The sequence below is a fragment of the Chaetodon auriga genome, chromosome 6 (genome assembly GCF_051107435.1).
Source record: "Chaetodon auriga isolate fChaAug3 chromosome 6, fChaAug3.hap1, whole genome shotgun sequence".
In the NCBI taxonomy this organism is placed as follows: domain Eukaryota; kingdom Metazoa; phylum Chordata; class Actinopteri; order Chaetodontiformes; family Chaetodontidae; genus Chaetodon; species Chaetodon auriga.
This window is the reverse complement of record NC_135079.1, coordinates 4,299,998-4,319,393: the sequence shown is the minus strand read 5'-3', so window position 1 is coordinate 4,319,393 and position 19,396 is coordinate 4,299,998. Positions and strand designations below refer to the sequence as shown.

Here is a 19,396-nt window from a genome sequence, read left to right as displayed (position 1 = left end):
GCTCAGAGCATCAAGTAAACTGCTTTCAAACTGCAAAGCATTGTGCAGTTTTTATCAGTGTGATTAACATGAAAGTTCCTCTCCCAGCAGCTTCTGTACACGCTCCGTCTGGAATAAAACCTCAGCTAAGTATGACAGCATCCCTGCCCACTACAGTGAAGCATCAAACCATATTGAGTTAATAAAGTGATACCACAGTCAGTCCAATAATGATCACTGCCGCCCGGGCCTCCTCCCACACACTGAGTAAACGAGTTGTCCTGGGCAAAGACCGATCGATGACAGCCTCCGACAAGAGCCGTTTCTCAAAAGCAATTACACAACTGTTTGTCGTGCACCATCGTCTCAATTCCCTTCCTTTTCATTAGCGTGCAGGACAGTATATGTGCGCGCGCACGGATGAGCGTGCGCGTGTTTGATGTGTGTGTCGATTTGAGTCTCTGCACAGTGGACAAAATGAATGGCTGCGCAGCAAGTGTGTGTGTGCTTTTCTCTGTGCGTAAATCTGTGTGTATGTTCTGGATTATATATGTCAGAGTGAAGGGGGGGGGGGGGGGCCTCTCCTTGTCTGCGTCATAGAGGAACCCCATTAGACAAGATGAGCCTTTTAGTGCTATTGAGCCACAAGGCTCACCCATGTCAGACTCTAAATCACTGCCGAATAGACAGCTGCTGGGTCTCGAGCCACATCTGCGAATCTGCATCACTTTTCTACCTATACATATATATATATATATATATATATATATATATGTATACTGTCCTGTCTAATTTATCACACAGAGCTGAACAGGTTGAAACGTACCAGGAGACCGCTGACTGACTGTTAGAAAAATTCTAACTTTCCCTGAAGTTCTCATGTCACCTTTCATGTAAAACTTTGAGCTGTTTCTTGCAGGTTGTGGCTGCTTAACCACCTGCTCTGAACTAAATCTGCTTCCATGCTTTCTCCCCCGCTGCTCTCATATTAAAGAGCTCCTTTTAAAGACATGTACTGTTTAGTTCTTAAAGCTGTGAGAGAAAAACAAACTTTCACTGTCACATCTGTAAGAGCTGCATTGATGCACCACACAAGCGCTTCATAAGAAACAACGGACGTGTTCTGGAGCTGAACTTTGAAATAAGCACATATATCACTTTTTAAAACATGGCTTGTTTAAAAGAAGGTGTGTGAACACTCAGTTGCCAAATTATTAGGTACACCAAGCCAAAATTAATGCATTATAATGCAACCAAATCCTTCCTTCGTGAAACATGGTGATCAGTTTTTGTCATCTTTATGATCATTTTGGAGGCTGCAGCTTGCGGTGTTGTTGAGTTGTATTGCTATTAGGACAAATGTTTCTAATATTTTGTTCAAACCAATTAATGATGGTAGGTTAACTAACAGAAACACCTCTCTGTAATGCAATACAGTTCAATCCTTCAAAATGATCATGAAGTTAAAGAAACGCCTCTTTAAAACTGAAACTGAGCATTAAAACCGTCATGAAGGAAGGATTTACTGCAGGACTGTGGTATTAAAGTGCACTAGTTTTAGTTAGGTGTGCCTAATAAACTGGCAACTGAGCGTTCCATGTTCCGTTGAGCTCCATGCTGCAGCTTGCATGAAACTACCAGTCTGAAACTGCTGCTTTCTTCAAAACTATGTTTGTCTTTGCCAGCCAAACCTAAAGCTGGCTACCTGCAGCATGCAGCACATGCACACTCATGTGTTAACAGATTACACACAAACCTGCCGGTCTTACTTTCTACGCTGCTATCTACGACGCTCGTGAGTCAATGCGAGAGTGTCCATATAGATAAAACAAAGGGCAAAAGGGAGAAAACAATTATCTCATATCTGTCTATATCATCATCTACTATTTGTATGTGCTGAGTGTGTTTGAACAACCCTTTGCCCTTTAACATTGATTGGACAAACCGTGTGTGTGTTCCGTGTCATGTGTGAGTACACACACACACCTCTGTGAGCGTCTGCAGGTCTATATATTGTATTCCTTCGTACGTGTGGGTGAGCGTATCTGTACTGTACGACGTGCATGCTTACGTACGTGCATGCATTCATATTTTCAGTGTGGGTGTTGTTTTGGATCGTCTGCATCACACTTCACCCCAGGGAGCTGCACAGGCCATCCCACGTCTCCAAAGTTTTCCCCCCGTTCCTCCACAAACTTTTGAGCGTCCAGTCGATACGGTAACCTTTGAAGCCGGGCCTCCCCCAGCTAAGATCAACACACTCAATCTAGTGTAAGTTATTGCTGGGGACACAGTGACTGCTGCTGGGTCTGCTGGGTCTGCTGCTGCAGCTGTGGTGTGCGGTGCACTATATGTCTTCTTAATGGCGAAGCTCTTTTGGGCCAATCAAGAACCTCAAGTGTAAATGTAGCAAAAAGAAAGTACACCTGCATAAATGAAGCTAACACACATGAATGGTGTTATTGATACCACCGGACACGTGAGACCGCTGTGCTATATGTCAACGTAACGGCTGAGCTCATTAAAGAGGCGATGTGCGGGTGTATTTCATGTCACACACACGGTGGTTGCATGAGTTCAAATACTGCGTCGTATGTCACCGGCTTCATTTGGTCAATCTCATGTGGGTACCTGCAAAACACACATGTAGGCAGTGGGGGGAGGAAGTACTCTGATTTTCTACTTACAGAAGTAAAAGAAGCGTACAGAAGCGTTTAAATGCACTTGAAGTCCGAACAGTAAAAGCGCTCATCATGCAGAACGTCCAGTTTCAGAATGACATATATTAAAGTGCGTACTTATAATTATTGCTGCATTAATATGTGCATCACTTTAATGTTGCAGCTGGTAAATGTGAGGTTTATTTTACTGACTGGGCTAAAAACTTGAATTCTTCTTCTGGATTCATAGTTTCACTTTAATAGTTGCTGATTTCATTAATTTCAGTCATTTTCAGTGCAAAAATACCAAATATTTGTTCGTTCCACCTCATCATATATGACTTGTGATGGACGTTTTTTCTCATTTTTTTTAGATTTCATAGACCAAACGATTAATCGATTAATTGAGAAGACAGCTGGCTGATAAACTAACCATGAAAATATTCATCCTAACTTTTTAGAGCAGAGAACGTTTCCCTCCTCTGTGACTGCTCTCGTTATCGCTCACCTGCCTGCACAGCTGCTCCTCATCAACTCATTAGTCAACCAGGATATATTTAGGGCAGCTCACCTGATTTTTCGGTCTTAGAATACATACTCCCTGTTGTCAGCTGTTAGCATGAAGCCCGACCGTGTGAAACCTGTAAATCTTCAAGCTTTATTTATTTATTGACTGATTTATTAGCTGGACGAATGTGACTGTAGATGAAACCTTCATACAAGCTTGACCCAACCTCTCATTACATCAAAAGTCTGGCTTTTCTAGCTTTACCTGTAAAAATCTGTTTTTCTAATAAACATGCATTTAAAGAGGCTGCACGTTTAGGTCAGGTCAGGAACCAGTGACCTTCTTCAGACTCTGCTGTGGCTCCAGACTCATGGTGGTGGTCGTGGACATTTTAAGAGCACGGCTCTCAGTATTTCTCTGCTGACAGCCGTGCTTATTGCTCTCCCCACCTTCACAGAAACAATCAGAGCGAAGTTTGCTTAATATTGGATTTCAGTGGATATTTGTTGCCTCACTTTCGAAAACCTGAAAAGCAAACGATTAAAACCAGACTAATGAGCGCATGTGTGATTCTTAGAGGAGGAGGAGCAATTTACAACCACTGGTTTCAATACTTGAAGTGACACCCACAGATAAATGGAAACCATTCATCCCAGTTCTTCAAGGCTTGATGGAGGACATTCTGGGAGATGCAGGAAATAACTAAGAGGCCAAAAGACACAGATGACTGACTTAAATACTGAGGTCACACAGGTTTGATCCTGCTTGACACTCAATAGCTCGTCAATCACTATATGCTTAAAAACATTTTATATTGTTCCCATAATTAAAAAAAAAAAATCAAAATACAACAACAACATATAAACAACTTAAGTTATACAATAATCTGTCTTTATATTTAGCATGTTATTCATCTCTTCTCATATCAAGCAGTAGTACATATGTCCATTAACGTTTGAATGTGGGAAAAAGTAAATACTGTATGCATAACTATCAAAATTCAGACAGTTTGATCTATTGCATTGTCTCAAATACCATAGTTGTTCTCTTTGTTAAAGCAAAATGAAGGAAACAGGCCAGAAATAATGTGTTGAAGCATTTTTGATTAACATAAGAGAGCCTATCATCTAATAAATAAATGGAGAATCGTGCATAAAGGCTGCTTGTTGCCTTTTCAAAATGCAGCTTCCTACAATAACCTTTATCGCAGTTCAGGATTAGGCTGTGGGGATTTCATTCAGATCAATAAATTCTAACTCTTTCTTTCTCAGTCATTCAAAACAAATGTAACCTGCAGCTAATCATTTTTGTCATTATCAGTTATTTTTCTTATTAATAGATCAATCATTTTCTCTGCGAAATGCAGGAAGAATGTGAAAAAAAGTCTTTGAATGTCAGTCAAAAAGCTGAAGGTCTATTTCATGCAGGCTTCGCCTTCTAAGAGCCGTTGCTGCTGGTTCGTCCCCACACGCATGACGGTTGTCTTTCACGCTCCCTTCAGGTTTGTTCCTGCAGTTTATCCAGTCACAACTGCGTGACCTCAGTTTTCCTCAGCATCTCGGCTCCTTCGTGCCCTTTCATCCGCTTCTATCTGCACGATGAGTCTGAGTCCTTCCTGACTCACTCAGTTTCGAACGTGCTAGACGGCAGATGATGCGTTGTCAGATCTGGCTCTTTTCCGGAAGCACATGCCAAACGGTGCGCCCATAATCCCATCATCTCAGATTAGTGGGCTGCATGGGGGACCACTATGGTGCACAATCAACGTCCCACCCCTCTGCAGTGGCAGGGCTGTGGAGGGAGCGTAATATCACTCGGCTGATTTTTCCACACAGGGCTGACATGGTGCTACACCATGGCACAGCCAGAGCCGTCCTGCTGTATTACGCTTCACATTACGGACTTCTGAGCTAGTGGACATTAGTGTCATTGTGGGCATTGACTGCATAAGCTTTGCCTTTAAGACAGTAGCGACAGCTCTTAGAGGGTGAAGAGGAATAAACTGCTCCTATTTGAATGGTCAATTAATCATTTAAGCCATTTTAAAACAAAAATTGTGAAAATGTGAAGTTTTGTGATGTCATTGTAAATAGAATGACATTAGTTACGTATCGTAACTCTAGATTCTACGAGAACAGGCGTAGCCCTCTAAGACCCAGACCCTTGATAGTAATGATTTTCATCTCACAACGATATCACACAACTTCACATTTTTCACAATTTTTGCTTTAAAATAGCTAAAATGATTAATTGACCATCAAAATCGCTGCCGATGATTCTATTAATCGATGAATCATTTCAGCCCCAGCCTCGTCACGTCACTCTAATATCACACAAGACAACTGACATATTGGCATTTACTACGTGAAGGACAAGTGAAAACAGGATCCCGTCTCACGAGCCGTGAATATGGCCAGTATTATAATGTAATGCTTGAATGTACCATGAATCACCACAGGGAGGACAGTGAGTGTTGATAGGGTCAGAGCAGCGTGATATGATCTATGAATGGCACTGCTCACCTTTGGGCACCTCCCTGTCAGTTAAGGCCAAGCCCATCCAGATAAATCACTTCCTGAAGAGAAAGGAAGGCGAAACAGCACTTAAGTCATTATCCAACTGCAGCCTCCTGTAATGGCTCTCAATCTCCAAATCTAATCAGTGGCTCGCCACCACAAAGGAGGCTCGGCACCTGATTAAATGCAAGTTCAAGTGGTGGAGCTGGTGTCACTTTGTGGTTGTACATCAGGAAGAGAGGGGACTGTGTTTAAACACCTGGCATGGAGGGTCCAGCTGGGGTGGCAGGAACAGTTGAAGTGGAGGATTTGCGGCTTCAGGCAGGTGTTTCACTCTTGAACATGATGTTCTTTCGGTTAAACCAGCGGCGCAAGGTCATGCTGACATTTGGGGATAGTTCATCAGTTAAGGAGGCATGTCAAATGTCAAGGAGCACGGCAGTCTGATTTTTCAGGCGTTTGCCGTTGTTCATTCCCTGACATTAAGGAGATTACGTTCAATCGTTGAGACCTGAAAGCATCAATCAGGACTTTGACGTGGCAGCGTGGGAGGGATGCTGGCCCTCTGGCTCTGACATCACTGTCTGAACTGGCTGGGCTTGCTCCTACCTACTCCACATCCATTCAAGAAAAGGGAGCAAACAAGAAAAAGAGACCTCTCAGCAATCTATAGCTAGACATTTACAAATGCTGCAGAAGGATGGAGCAACACTAAGGACTGTGTTTCCGAAAAGTGCTTGCTGGGAGTCCTATTTATCATGATTACACAAGAATGAATGAAGTGGCCTGACTAGCAGAAATATGGCGAATTGGATTTGAGTTATGCAGCGATTATGCTTGCCAGCTCGACTATATAAAACATTTTGAGAATCATCCGATCATTTATTTCATCCACTCACATTTTCTAATAAAAGGCAATACCTCTCTCAGTCCTAGATGCTGATGCACACACAGCTCCAATCTGGAGTCTTTTTTGGGACCTTACAGACTGACACTGAAGCCAATATACAGCACTGAGCCGCCACCAGACAGCTGCGTTCAAACATGCACCATCAGTTACGCTAATTCAAGAACCAAACAAAGACAAAACTGATTATCTGACTGTCCATTTGCAGCTTAGCGAATGTAACAAGGCACAGCAGGCCTGTCAAACTCTGGATTCCTCCATGTGCATTGGCGCTGAGCACAGGGCTCACATTGAGGGATATTCAAAGAGTTTAAACTGCGTCGTCTTTTAGTCTTTCCAACCAAAGGACAAAGGTGTTGTCCGCTCAAATGTGACCTGCAATCCTTCATTAATTACCTGAATGCCACACAGAAAGATACAAATCCAGGTGCCTGCACAGGTTGCATAACGGCTCATGCGTGACTTGTGCTATAGGATATTCTTACACTTCAAGTCCGTTTCCTTCACATTGATTTTACATTGGGTTCTATTGTTGACACAGGGTTCTCATTGGAGTTGGTCAAAAGCCTGGTGTATCTCACACAGACGCCTTAATGGAAACAACTCCTAAACTAATATTTCAGGACATCTTCTGGGATTAAAACAAGCCGCATCGCCTACACTTACACGACGACAATCACAGCTTGACTGTCCATTGAAGATGCTGCTTGAGGTTTTGTGTATTGCAACCATTATTTTTGCCTGAATGATTCTGATGCATCTTGAGAAACCGTGGAGTGACTCAGGCTAGTGCCCTGTCAAGAGCTGGGCGGGGGCAAGCAGTTCTTCTCAAGTATCTTAAGGAAACTTGGCTCTCGTCTCTGGAGTCATTTCAGATTCAATCACACTTGATCAACTTGGACCGTGTCCCGTGGTATTTATAGAAAGTTAAACGTTATGCGGTTATAAAGCCTGGCCGAGACCCAAGAATCTGCCATCATTTCTGCCTCTGCAGCAAAGCTGAGAGTTGGACATTTCTGGCTCTCGGTGTGGCTCAAAGAGGCTCAAGTTACAATGAGACGGAGGGGGGAAATCTTCATTAACAGGCAAAACATGTATTTCAATGAGTTATTGTTTTACCCAAAGCTAAATCTACTGTCTTTTTAGCCAGTTGTTTTCAGCAAAGGTTTCAGTTATCACTGTGTTTCTTTCTTTTGTCAGAGTGCACCGAGTCCTTTTACACTGAGGCTTTTTTCGCATCAGCTTATATCATTATGTCTCTTTTTTCTTTGTCATTGTTCTTGTACCTTCTGCTGCCTACGACAAGTTTGCCATGCATCTTACCAAAGAGTACTCATCATCCTTTGGAGAGCTTGTCCTCCTTATCGGAGGAAAATATCTCAAATTGTATACCATCAAATTCCTGACCCATGAACCTCTTCTCTCCCTTGTTATGTCACCCTCACTGACGTAAATGAGTCTACAGGTTAATGGTTCCGCCGACATGCCAATGAAATTAATATGGTGTGTTCAGCCATTGCATTTCTTTTTCTCCACGACAAGAAATGGGACGGCTTTACCAATCAGTCAAATGCAGTTAAAAGCGCCCTTCACTCGCAAAAGCCATTATTGTGACATGATGGATCCTGAAGCACAAGAGGCCATTAAGGCGGTTTAATGAATAGATTAGTCGCAGCAGCCAGGTGTCTTCAGAAAAACACTTGATCACACGCCCACCTAAACTTTGCCATCAACGAGGCTCTCGCCCGTTAGGTGCCAAATCACAGAGGCTCTGAGTCAGGCTTCTCGCTTCAACGGTGGGCAGGTTTCTCAATAAAAACCTGACATGGTTCTCACACATGGTGGGAAAGACGACTTTTCTGTAAAACATTGTTTGCTGTACGGAAAACTGATGCTTTGAGAAAGGATTCCCTCGAGACATCCAAACATGTCTAGAGTAGTAGTATTTAATTGAATTTCCAAAAAAAAGTCCAAGAGTCAAATAGCATAAATATCAAACTGAGCTAACCTTTGGCTACGATGCAGAATTCTGTTTGCTGCTCCTCTTCGTCTCTCTGAGTATTGATTGGCAGGCCTCCCTGTCCTCCCTTGCCGTCATGCCTGCTCCACCGTAATCGACAATGCATACTTACATAAAGTCGGGATAAACGCCACCGTCAAAGCTGATGACATGATCGCATAGCAATGTCTGTCACGAATCAGACAATGGCTTTTCATATCAGCCTGTAATCGTTTAAATCACAGGCTGAACCGCGAGCTTTCATGTAAATTCTACATTAAGCACACAAAGGCTGCGTCACATGAAGTTTAAAGACGGGGGTATTTCAATTAGTTCTGAATTAAACTATCTGCCGTCTGGCTGTCTGTAGCTGCACCAGGTGAAAGCTTCAACCTGCTTCAGCAAGTCCATGTCTCATTTTATACCATGTGTCACTGTTCTGCCTATTCAGTTTATTTCACCCTTTTTTTAATTTAGTGTCAAGTTTGTAAGTTTTTTTTTCTAATAAAAAAGAAATATATTTAACAACAAGCTATTAAAATGTGAAAAAATTCAGTATCTCTTAAGAGCTCCAAATGTTTACGTCTCTAAATTCTTAAATATTACAGGTGAAACACTGTTTAATGTCTGTATCAGAGGTCATCAGTCAGACTAATATTGTCAGGCAAATTTAGTTTATTGCTGATATTAAAAATTAATCCTAGGTGCTGGTGAAAAGGTATTTAAATAATGCATTTAATGTTAATGTTTTGCCCACAACACATATTACAGACAAAATGAAAGCTAATTGCCACAGACACAGATAACGTATTTCATTTGCTTCATGCAACAATACACTATCCAGTGGATAGTGTATTGTTGCATGAAGCAAGTGTGGAGTTTTTGTGTGGATAGTACCCACACAAAAACTCCACACTCATAGATGTACACTATCCACGTGTTTAGGCACTGGCAGCACTTGGTTAAAGTCAGCGTGGTACATAAACGCAGTGCTTCATTCCCACCACTTGCAATTATGAATGCACATTAATTACATAGAAATGTAATTTCTTGGAGACAGAATGGTGACGTCAGCGTGAAGCTCATTGAACTGAACTTCACACCAGTCAGAAATCAGACTGATGCATCACACAGCAGACCGGCTCGTGTGTCAAACATTCATCGACTGTGAAATACTTGATTGTCTTGAGAAATCTGCTCTGGAGCGACAACAAAATGAAAAGGGTGACTCATGGTAAAGCCGAGCCACAAACCTCCACCTTTTTCCAGCTCTTACTGTCATCAAATCATGTGTCATCATGGAAAAAGAGTCGGAGTCTGATCAATCAGGTCTGAGTTGATCTGAGGCATCAATTGTGCATTTTCTTTGTTGTTCTTGTTGCTGTCCGATAACAATTTGTGGCTGTTAAACGGATCAGCGCGGTGCTCTACGACAAGACAATGCTCTCATCTCCAAAAGTGACCACTCACATTAGTTCCATTCCAAAAACTGCAGTGCGAGATGAGCAAATGCAATCAGCGCTTAAATGTTTGCTGGAGAGCCAAAGTAATGATTGGATGTCTCCGTCCTGTAGGCTTGGCATCATCAGATGTTTCTGCATTGACACTGACAAGGATGACAAATGAACAATCGGTTCCGGTGCATTAGTTTTCAAATTAGCTCCGGCTTCGTTATCACCAAAAGTCAAACATCTTTACAGGATAGTCCTGCTGTCCAAAATGATGGAGCGAGACATCTGTGGTTTCATATCGCTAACGGGGATGGAAGCACTTCTTCTGAGTACTTATATTCTAATTATATACAGTTATTTTGACATGTAGTTACAGCTCAGGTCATTTAAAGACGAGACTGACATTGTCTAGCGACGCTAACAGCCCTCTGTGATTGTAATTTTCATTGATGGATGAAAACCGTAGAGGCAACTTTGCAATTTTTAGATCCTTCCCATAAGGGTTCAGCTTGAGGGTGGCAGGGATGTTATCTAAATCAAGACTTTATTCTTGGCATGGTGCCTATTTAGGATAAGACGGAGCTTTACAATAAAAGGAAATTTTACACATGGAAGTTTTGCAGGTCTTGAGGAGTTCTTGCTGCATATGCTAAAAAGTTGCACACCTTTTGTGGCTCCTGAAGAAGCTGCACGGAGGCTGAAAACGTGATGTGCTTGAATTAGCATCAGATGAAGCTGAAGACGACAAGCTTGTAGATGAAAGACAATTCTGGGGGTGTTTTGTTTGAAAGAAGTGAGTTTCTCAGACCTCTGTAGCCCACTGCCCATCTCTGAGTGAGGCTAGCTGCTACTAGCATACCACATATAGATCTCTGACTAAGCTGTCACAGATCGAGTTGAGTTGTGGCTAACAAAGGCCCAACAAAGAAGAGGAATGTGGAATAAAAGTGAAGATTGTGCTTCAAATGCTCCATCATGAGTCTGATCGTTGTCGAGGTGTGATCATCTCTGCTTTGAGCTGAATGCTGTTCTAATGCTAACATGGTAACATATACAGCAGTCAAGGTTCACAGTGGATGTTAGGATGCTAATGCATTAGCGTCTCAACATTTGTCATCCTTGTCAGTGTCAATGCATCATAATGTCTTTTCTGTGTAAAGCACTCAATTTGTGCATGTGATTTATTTGTTGTAAAGCACTTTGAACTGCCGTTCCCATCTGAAAGATATTATACAAATAAAGTTCATCATTCTTATTATTAATGTTCAGCATGTTAGCTTTCTATACAGCCCCTATAGCTTATTGCTATATACATTATACATCTTGTGTTTTAAATTACCATATTATACTAATTGACTACATAACAGGGAACATAAGCAGTCTTTAGTCTGGAAGTTCCTTTATTATCAAAGATCCATACTGCACCTGATAAATCCTCTATGTACTTACAGAGAAAGTCCAGGTTTAGAGATGCAATAGTGGGTGGCAGAGGGATTTCCCTGCAGCTAATGTTGCAGTCAGCCCTCCTCTGAGAGATCTCCACAGGCCAAACTGCAAGAGGAGCCAGCAGAATTTATGGTGCATCTCAAATGCTGGACTTCATCACTGAAAACGTGTGTTATTGAACAGGATTTGAGTCGAAATATGTTCTTGTTTCAGTGTTTCACCTGCAACAGCATTTATTGACGATATCAGCTGAATGAAAAGCCCGACCGCATTCTGTCACATTGTGCCTCATATATCATCTATTTTTTGAATAGTTTTATATCATTATATCATATCATAATGTTAAACTGAGCCTCTCGAGAAAACTTTTAAAACTTCTGCCTCTTGAGCGGTGGTCAGATGGAATCAGGACATTAAAATGATGGATACGGTTACTCCGGCACTGGTGTGGGTGCATTTCCTGACATTAAAACAATGAAAATGATGGATAGGAAAATTGTAATCACTGTTAACATAATGACTGAAATCAGCTTCTCCCAGGACTGCATTTCCTCCTTACAGCAAAGAGTATTACTCAGTCACTTTTCACAGCAGGCTGATTACTGTTAGCTGGCATTTGAATGACTCAGTATGCAGGCCTGTGTAATGCTCGCTGGCATCAGGTGGCTTAAAGTGAAGCAGTTTCTCTCATATAGACACCAGATGTATGCATGTGATTTATGAAAAAGCCTGTGTGGTCTGATACTTATTAGCTGTCTGTTCTTAGGTTCATAGACTGAGCAAAGAGACTATCTATCTAGCGGCTGATATTATTAAGTGCCCCACAATGTACTGCTTTTTTTTTTTTTTTTGAGCCGGAAAGAGCCTCTTCAGCCATTTGCCACTGAAATGCTGCATCAGCGCTTTCGTCAACACCAGGAAACTGACGGCAGTCTCTGCAAGACTCCCACCTCACCTCTCCTCTCACACGTACATGCTCTGGCGTGTGCTGGAGGAAGTGTCAACGTCAGTGATGACATACAGTATTTGGACTCTTAAACGCATGGAGGGGAGGGCTGTGGTGGCGTTCCTCCGTTTGCTGTGCGGCTGCTGACCCCTGACCCGCCTTGTTATAGGATAACTGCCAGCTTAATGCAACCTTGGCAGAGCTGCCACCTTTCCCGCCCATTAGTCCAGTCATTTTCCAGGCTGAGACACATCGCTGACCTATTTAAAGCAACAAGAGGATTGGAGATATTTAGCCATTCAGGATGCAAAATGTGATCTATATGAAGTAAAGATGTGCTCGGGTGTGTGCTGCTGATTCATTCATGAAGAGGTGGAGGTGTGGAAAAACCACAATAGAGACAAAAAGAATCATCATCTAGAAATAGATGTGATTCAAAGAAAGATCAGGGCATTAAATCTTAGTCACAGATAAGTTGTCTTATAGAAGGAGGAGTTTGCTCTTTCCTCGTGTGATTAAAACAAACTGGAAAACATGAATGGGTGGAGGGATGGGCGCACTCACGCTCTCTTCTACTCCCTGAAACACCTCCGCCTCCCGCTCCCCCGCCACCACGTGCGAGCGCAGAGTCCACAGTGTGGCTTGGACCCATCACACAGTGACTCAGGCTGCTCTCCATTTGAAAAATTAAACAGGGGGCCGTTTGGCAGAGTTAAATGAGGCCCCCAGGAAAAAAAAAAAAAAAAAACATGCTGAGCTCAGCACAGCTCCTACAATCTCAATCACAAAGGAGGAGGTTGGCGCGCTGATGTAATGGCCGCCGCCATGCTGCCACTGCCTTGGCAGAGGAGGAGAGCTCGTCAGCACAGCCCCACTAATTCACCCCCCCTCCCCTCCAGCTCCTGGATCAAGGGTACATCAGATATCATTAACAGAGAAAGAAAGGCGAAGCCGAAAACCAGACGGAGGATGGAGCGATCAGTGGCCATTTCTCTGACTGCAGAGACACACGAGAATGAACTGAACCATATGAAACGTACAGCATGCATGTGTTAGGAAGAATCGAGGGTCTCTGTGGACGTGAGAGACATCATTTATTACAGACTCACTGCAAAACCCACCTATGCACCTGTGGAGCTGTTCCACAATCATATAAGAACTCCTGCAAAAAAAAGAAAACAAGACAACAATGGAACCATTAAAGGGACGTTTTCCACTTTTAACTCAAAAAACTCATTTTACAATAAGCGCTGGTGGAAGATGTTTCACTTCAGTAAAAGAAGAAATGCCACAATGTAAAAACAGTCCATAACAAGTTTAAACTAAGTGTAAGATAAGATAAGATAAGATAAGATAAGATAAGATAAGATAAGACATAACTCTATTAATCCCCTGCTGGGGAAATTAGGGTGTTACAGACAGCAGCAATAGTAGCAGAAACAATAAAGGCGATGTAGAAAGGAATAAAAAATACAAAATAAAAAATCAACTATATAATTGCACATTTTATACAAAAGGGGGTATAAAAATAATATTGCTAATGGAAAAGGTTGAAAATTGTGTATGGTAAGGTATGGATAATAAAGTACAGTGTATTAAATAATATTATGGAGTAAAGCAAAGTCTCATAAAGTGAAAACATGAAAACAGCACTGAAACACAGAACTTAAATGTGTTGGATTCAACACCATTAGCATCGTTAGTTGACAGTGTGTATTAACCAGGACAATCTGGATATTTAAAATAGAGCATTTAGAAAAACGCTTTCTCAAAGGACTGTGATTTCACCACTGATTGAAACGTGTTCATCAGCATGAAGAAACACATCGAGACGACTTTTCTGAACTTGGTGGCACTTTCTCAAAGCAAGAAGGAACTCCTCGCATCCGTGATTCAAGCGGCATCAGCGGCTGCTTCATCGATAATGAATAAGCTGCTGACTTTGCCAAACATGACACACCAAAATAAACTGAGTATTCGAGCACAGCTCACTGTATATAAACCTATTTTAAGCCTATAATTCTGGTTCAAGACCTCAGCTCAGTCCAGTTCTTTGCCTGCAGAGGAGAGCCAGAGCTTGCGGTCCAGGTAAAGGTCATGTGCTACTTTTCCACATTCTGGCTTTTAGAAAAGCTCAGTGGAGAAGTATTGATTGAAGTGCTCTGTGGCACAGAAATAACATATGTGAATTATTAAAATGGGTGGCATTTACCTTTAAAGAAGCTGACAGCACATGAACTTCGACTGCCTTCATTTCATAACGTGCTTTTGAGTTTTCACAAGTTTTATCTAGACTACATGTCTGCTTGTATTGTTTATTTATTCATCTACCTGTATCTTCAATCTCCGAATTGTTTCTTTGACACATAAAGAGGGACAAAAATGTCACCTGGAACGAGACAATAAAGTTCAGTTTCTTGATGCATGTTTTAATTTGTGCACATGTGATTTATCTTATTGATACATTAAAGTTTGAGTAATAATCAAAAGTCTGTTTCACTGTGTTGCTCTAAGTTGAAAACTATAACACAAACTTTAGATTTAAACTGGACTGAACTTTCCTTTATAGAAAAGGAAACTGCGCATTCTAGATTTTCATGATCTCAAACCAGATTCTCCACGATTAACACTGGCAGACGTGGAGAGACATCAAAAACATGCATAAAACTCCAGTGTTGACTACAGGACAACTTGTGCATCTGTTTTATGGAACTTTTTATGTGTTGCTGCAACAGATATGTGTTTCCTCTCAATGTCTGCAAAACAAATGATGCACCCACAGTCCTCTTGTAATTTATTGCTGCCGCCTAGTGTTCATGTACAAACACTGCGCCTGTGTGGTGAGGGCGGAAAAGAGAGCAAAAGCAGCAATGAACAGATTCAGTGAGAAAATTTCTCTAGGCTGCACTTTAGTTCCTGTTCCCCCCAGTCATGTACAGAGAACATTTAAAAATGCTAAACATAATCATTTTCTTGGAAATTTTACACAAACTTGTCATGAAATGTTGAAATCATTGACTGCAAAATCCATATGTCTACATTATTAAATAGTAACTCAATAGTTTCACACAATGGAAAAAAAAAAATTGTAAATTGTGCAGTCATTGCTGTGCAGGCCTGTAATGATCGTATCTCTTATCTAAATTGAAAATCAATAAAAATAAATGTCCTCTTTATTGACATATTATATCGTCTTTATTGCTAAATATAATCGTTTTGATTATACCTCTTTTTAAATTAAAAGGATGACCAAAAAAAGACCGTGATAAGGTTGGTGCGCAATCGATCGCTGATTCGAAATCGGGGCTCTGTTGTTTTCCCTGACGTCGCATCCAGGATAATAAATCAAGTTAAAGGATCACGGCACAGGCGGAGGAGACGAAACACTTTCAAAAGCAGAGATGGTAACTATGAATGAAATCTGCATTACGTTGGTCCTTGTAACAGTATATTTATATACAGTAAATAAGTAGCAAAACGTGTTCATGTCGTGTAATTTATAAAGAAACCTAGATTAATGGGTGCATTTACTCAAACCAAGCTAACGATAGCTAGCTAACTTATGACTGCACTGTGAGTAAGCAAAACACCTCCAGTAACTGCTAATGTTAGCTGCATGGATGCCGGCTAAATGACTTGTGTTCAAAGACGTGTCTCACGGCTAATATTTGTCGAACGATATCACATTAAATCATATTTATAACTAACACGATTCAGGTTAATTTATTGCCGAAATTGTGTATCACAGTTGTTATGCTAATCGGTTAGTTAGACCGTTAGCAGGCTAACGCAAAGTGGCTAGCAGAAGCTAGCCAGCATAGACTGACTTAGCATCAAGTTGAAGTATGATCTTTTACTTTCGGTTTCCCGCAGCTCACCGGCCTTTGGCTTGAGGCTAATAACTCAAGCTGTGAAGCGAACTCAAATAACTACACTCACTGGTTACTGCAATGATTCAGCAAACTTTCGGACAGTCGGCATTTTATCAAGCTAATAGCAGTTAGCTGACCGCAGGACTAAACTAAATTGGCACCCAGCGCCGAATATCATTGACAACATTGACTGGCATGATGCTTGTATTCGGTTGCATGTTTCTCTTTGGTAAGTGGCTGTACCTAAAGCTGGGCTTATCAATTATTTAGTCGTGGTAGTAATTTAAAACCGGAGTCCAGGAAAGTCCAGGCTGTAGGCTCAGAGTCTTGTTTAGTCGTAACCTGGAGTCCGTCAGAAATACTGAGGAAGACCGCAGACAATGCAAGACAACTATGTAAGATCAGCTGTTGTGTGTAACATCATAAATCTAGAATTATAAAATATAAGTCTGAAATTCTTGTTTTTATCCACAGTTTCGCAACCAGTACGACAATGATGTGACAGTATGGAGTCCACAGGTACGTCGCTGTTTGCCTTAAACTCTCTGTCTGAGTGTCACTGACATGTCACATCATAATATGTAAGCTTAATTATTCATGTTTCTGTTGAACCAGGGTCGGATTCATCAGATCGAGTATGCCATGGAGGCAGTGAAACAAGGCTCTGCGACTGTAGGACTCAAATCCAGAACCCATGCAGTCCTGGTTGCACTGAAGGTAGAGTTATTTCACGTCTTGTCTCTTAATATCAAAAACCTGCAACACCATAGAAGCTCAGGTTGAGCCAGAATCATTCAACAGGTGTGAAGGATCATTTCCTCCTGATGTCAGGTTTTACCCTAAAAGCCTTTTTTATTGGGAAACCATGAAAGAAATGTACGATCTTTGCCATATAATGAAATGTTTAAACATACAGTATTCTAACATAAATACAAAACACAGCATGTTGCAGGTTAATACTGTCGGTCGAAGGACGAGTGTTCGGTCATGCATGATTGCCTGTCTTTGTGTCTCTGCAGAGAGCCCAGTCTGAACTGGCTGCCCACCAGAAGAAGATCCTCCATGTCGACAACCACATCGGCATCTCCATTGCTGGACTGACTGCTGATGCCAGGCTGCTCTGGTGGGTCACAGCTGCCTTGATGGTCTGAATGAAGCTTTTCAGTGAACCTGCGCACACACAAATGTAATTAACCTGAAGTGACACTGACACCCTCTCTCCCACAGTAACTTCATGCGTCAGGAGTGCTTGGACTCAAGATTTGTCTTTGACAGGCCCCTCCCAACGTCACGTCTTGTCTCTCTTATTGGCAGCAGTATCCTTACAACTGTTAGCTCGAAGCTCTGCTGTGAAATGTGGTGTTTTTTATGTGTGTGTGTGTTTTATCAGTGGTTATATTGACTCAGATCCTTTGTGTGAATGAGCTTGTCAAGTAAAATAATTGTGAATGACAACAGTGACCCTTAACTGAGCCTCCAGAAACCCAAATCCCAACACAGAGGTATGGAAGGAGGCCTTATGGGGTTGGACTTCTCATTGCTGGCTATGATGTAAGTTTCCTCTCTTAAATATCTGACTGCTTTTCTTTATCTCTAGTATTATTTTTGTCCCCCATAGAAGAATAAATGTACAAATTTGGGATTTAAAATCTCACCGTGGTTCATTTTGCGTGTTGTCCAGGACATGGGACCTCACATCTTCCAGACCTGCCCATCAGCCAACTACTTTGACTGCAAAGCCATGTCCATCGGAGCGCGCTCCCAGTCTGCACGCACCTACCTGGAGAGATGCATGGACAAGTTTGCAGACTGTAAGCTGAAATTCCTTTTACTAGCCTTTGTTCACTCACATTTAGAAGAAACCAGTTTTAACAAAGAGCTTCGTATTCGCAGATTTTGCAACTGAACATGAAGTCAGATTTTTAGAACCCATGCAGTCAGGGATCTGTTTAGTGTTTTGTTTTGGGTTCTGCATGCCTTAATTACAGAGTCATATATGAGTTGTTGACACTTCTGGAAGTCAAAGCTCATCAGTGTTCTCTCAGATCTCATTTAGTAACCACATAGTTCAAACATGAATACTCACAGCAGGAAACCGTCTCTTCTACGTTCTCAGGTAACCTGAATGATCTGGTCCAGCATGGCCTCCGTGCTCTCAGAGAAACCCTCCCCACCGAGCAGGACCTCACTACTAAGGTACACCAACTCTCTCCACTCCTGTCTGACACACGAGAGCTCAATCATGTGTGTGTCCACCAGCACAGAGCTGTGGATCAAACCAAACCTCAGTAACAGGTGTAATATGGCCAAATAGTAATATTGTATTTTTACTAGTAAAATTGACAGGATTCAGATCCAGGGAAGCGTTTTCAAGCGCGGCACAGCTGGTATTCAGGATGCCGTGATCTTCTTTTTCATGTAATTATATACAGGGCATGTTTTTAGGTGTATTTCTCCTTCTTTCAGAACGTTTCCATTGGAATTGTGGGGAAGGAAATGGAGTTCACCATTTATGATGACGATGATGTTGCCCCGTTCCTGGAGGGCCTGGAGGAGAGGCCACAGAGGAAGGTACTGCAGCGTCTGCAGGGTGACTGATGTGATCAGTCCAAACTAGAACGTATCTGATCTTCTGAGTGAAAGTGAAATTTAGAAACGCGTCTTTTTAACACCTAAAATTGATATTTTTATTATGAATATACATTTCGGTGTTAGACAGATGTTGAAGTTTGAGTGCTAAGCCACACTTCTGTTTGTGTGTCAGGTCGCCCAGCCCGCAGACGAACCCGCCGCCGGACAGGCATCTGATGAGCCAATGGAGCACTGAGGTGGCCCCGTGAAGTCACTTCCTGTTATGAGAGGGGGCGTGCACAAACCCAGACCAACCTGACACTTACTGCAAGTCACAGGAGTAACTCTTAGAGGGGACGTTGTTGTTGTGATGTGCCACTTGCTAAACTGTTAATCCAGAAAATTCTCTGCGAACATCAACCAATGTGATGTTGCTTTTGTATGAGTAAAGTGTACCAAGATACAGGTAATAAAGTCTTTTTTTGAATTGTGCTGCCACTCGTCATCACTTTAATCGCCTCCTTCACACACATCTATCTGA

General features: G+C 41.9%; 1 protein-coding gene across 1 annotated transcript; it reads left to right on the top strand.

Annotated features, from left to right (window-relative positions):
* Positions 1 to 15,737: 15,737 nt before the first annotated feature.
* On the top strand, positions 15,738 to 19,353 carry psma1 (proteasome 20S subunit alpha 1). Its single transcript, XM_076734153.1, has 10 exons — positions 15,738 to 15,816; positions 16,759 to 16,803; positions 16,900 to 17,001; positions 17,304 to 17,407; positions 17,512 to 17,600; positions 17,765 to 17,835; positions 17,966 to 18,095; positions 18,401 to 18,480; positions 18,751 to 18,855; positions 19,049 to 19,353. The coding sequence occupies exons 1-10, from the start codon at positions 15,814 to 15,816 to the stop codon at positions 19,109 to 19,111; spliced, it is 792 nt and encodes a 263-aa protein (XP_076590268.1). The 5' UTR covers positions 15,738 to 15,813; the 3' UTR covers positions 19,112 to 19,353.
* Positions 19,354 to 19,396: the final 43 nt, after the last annotated feature.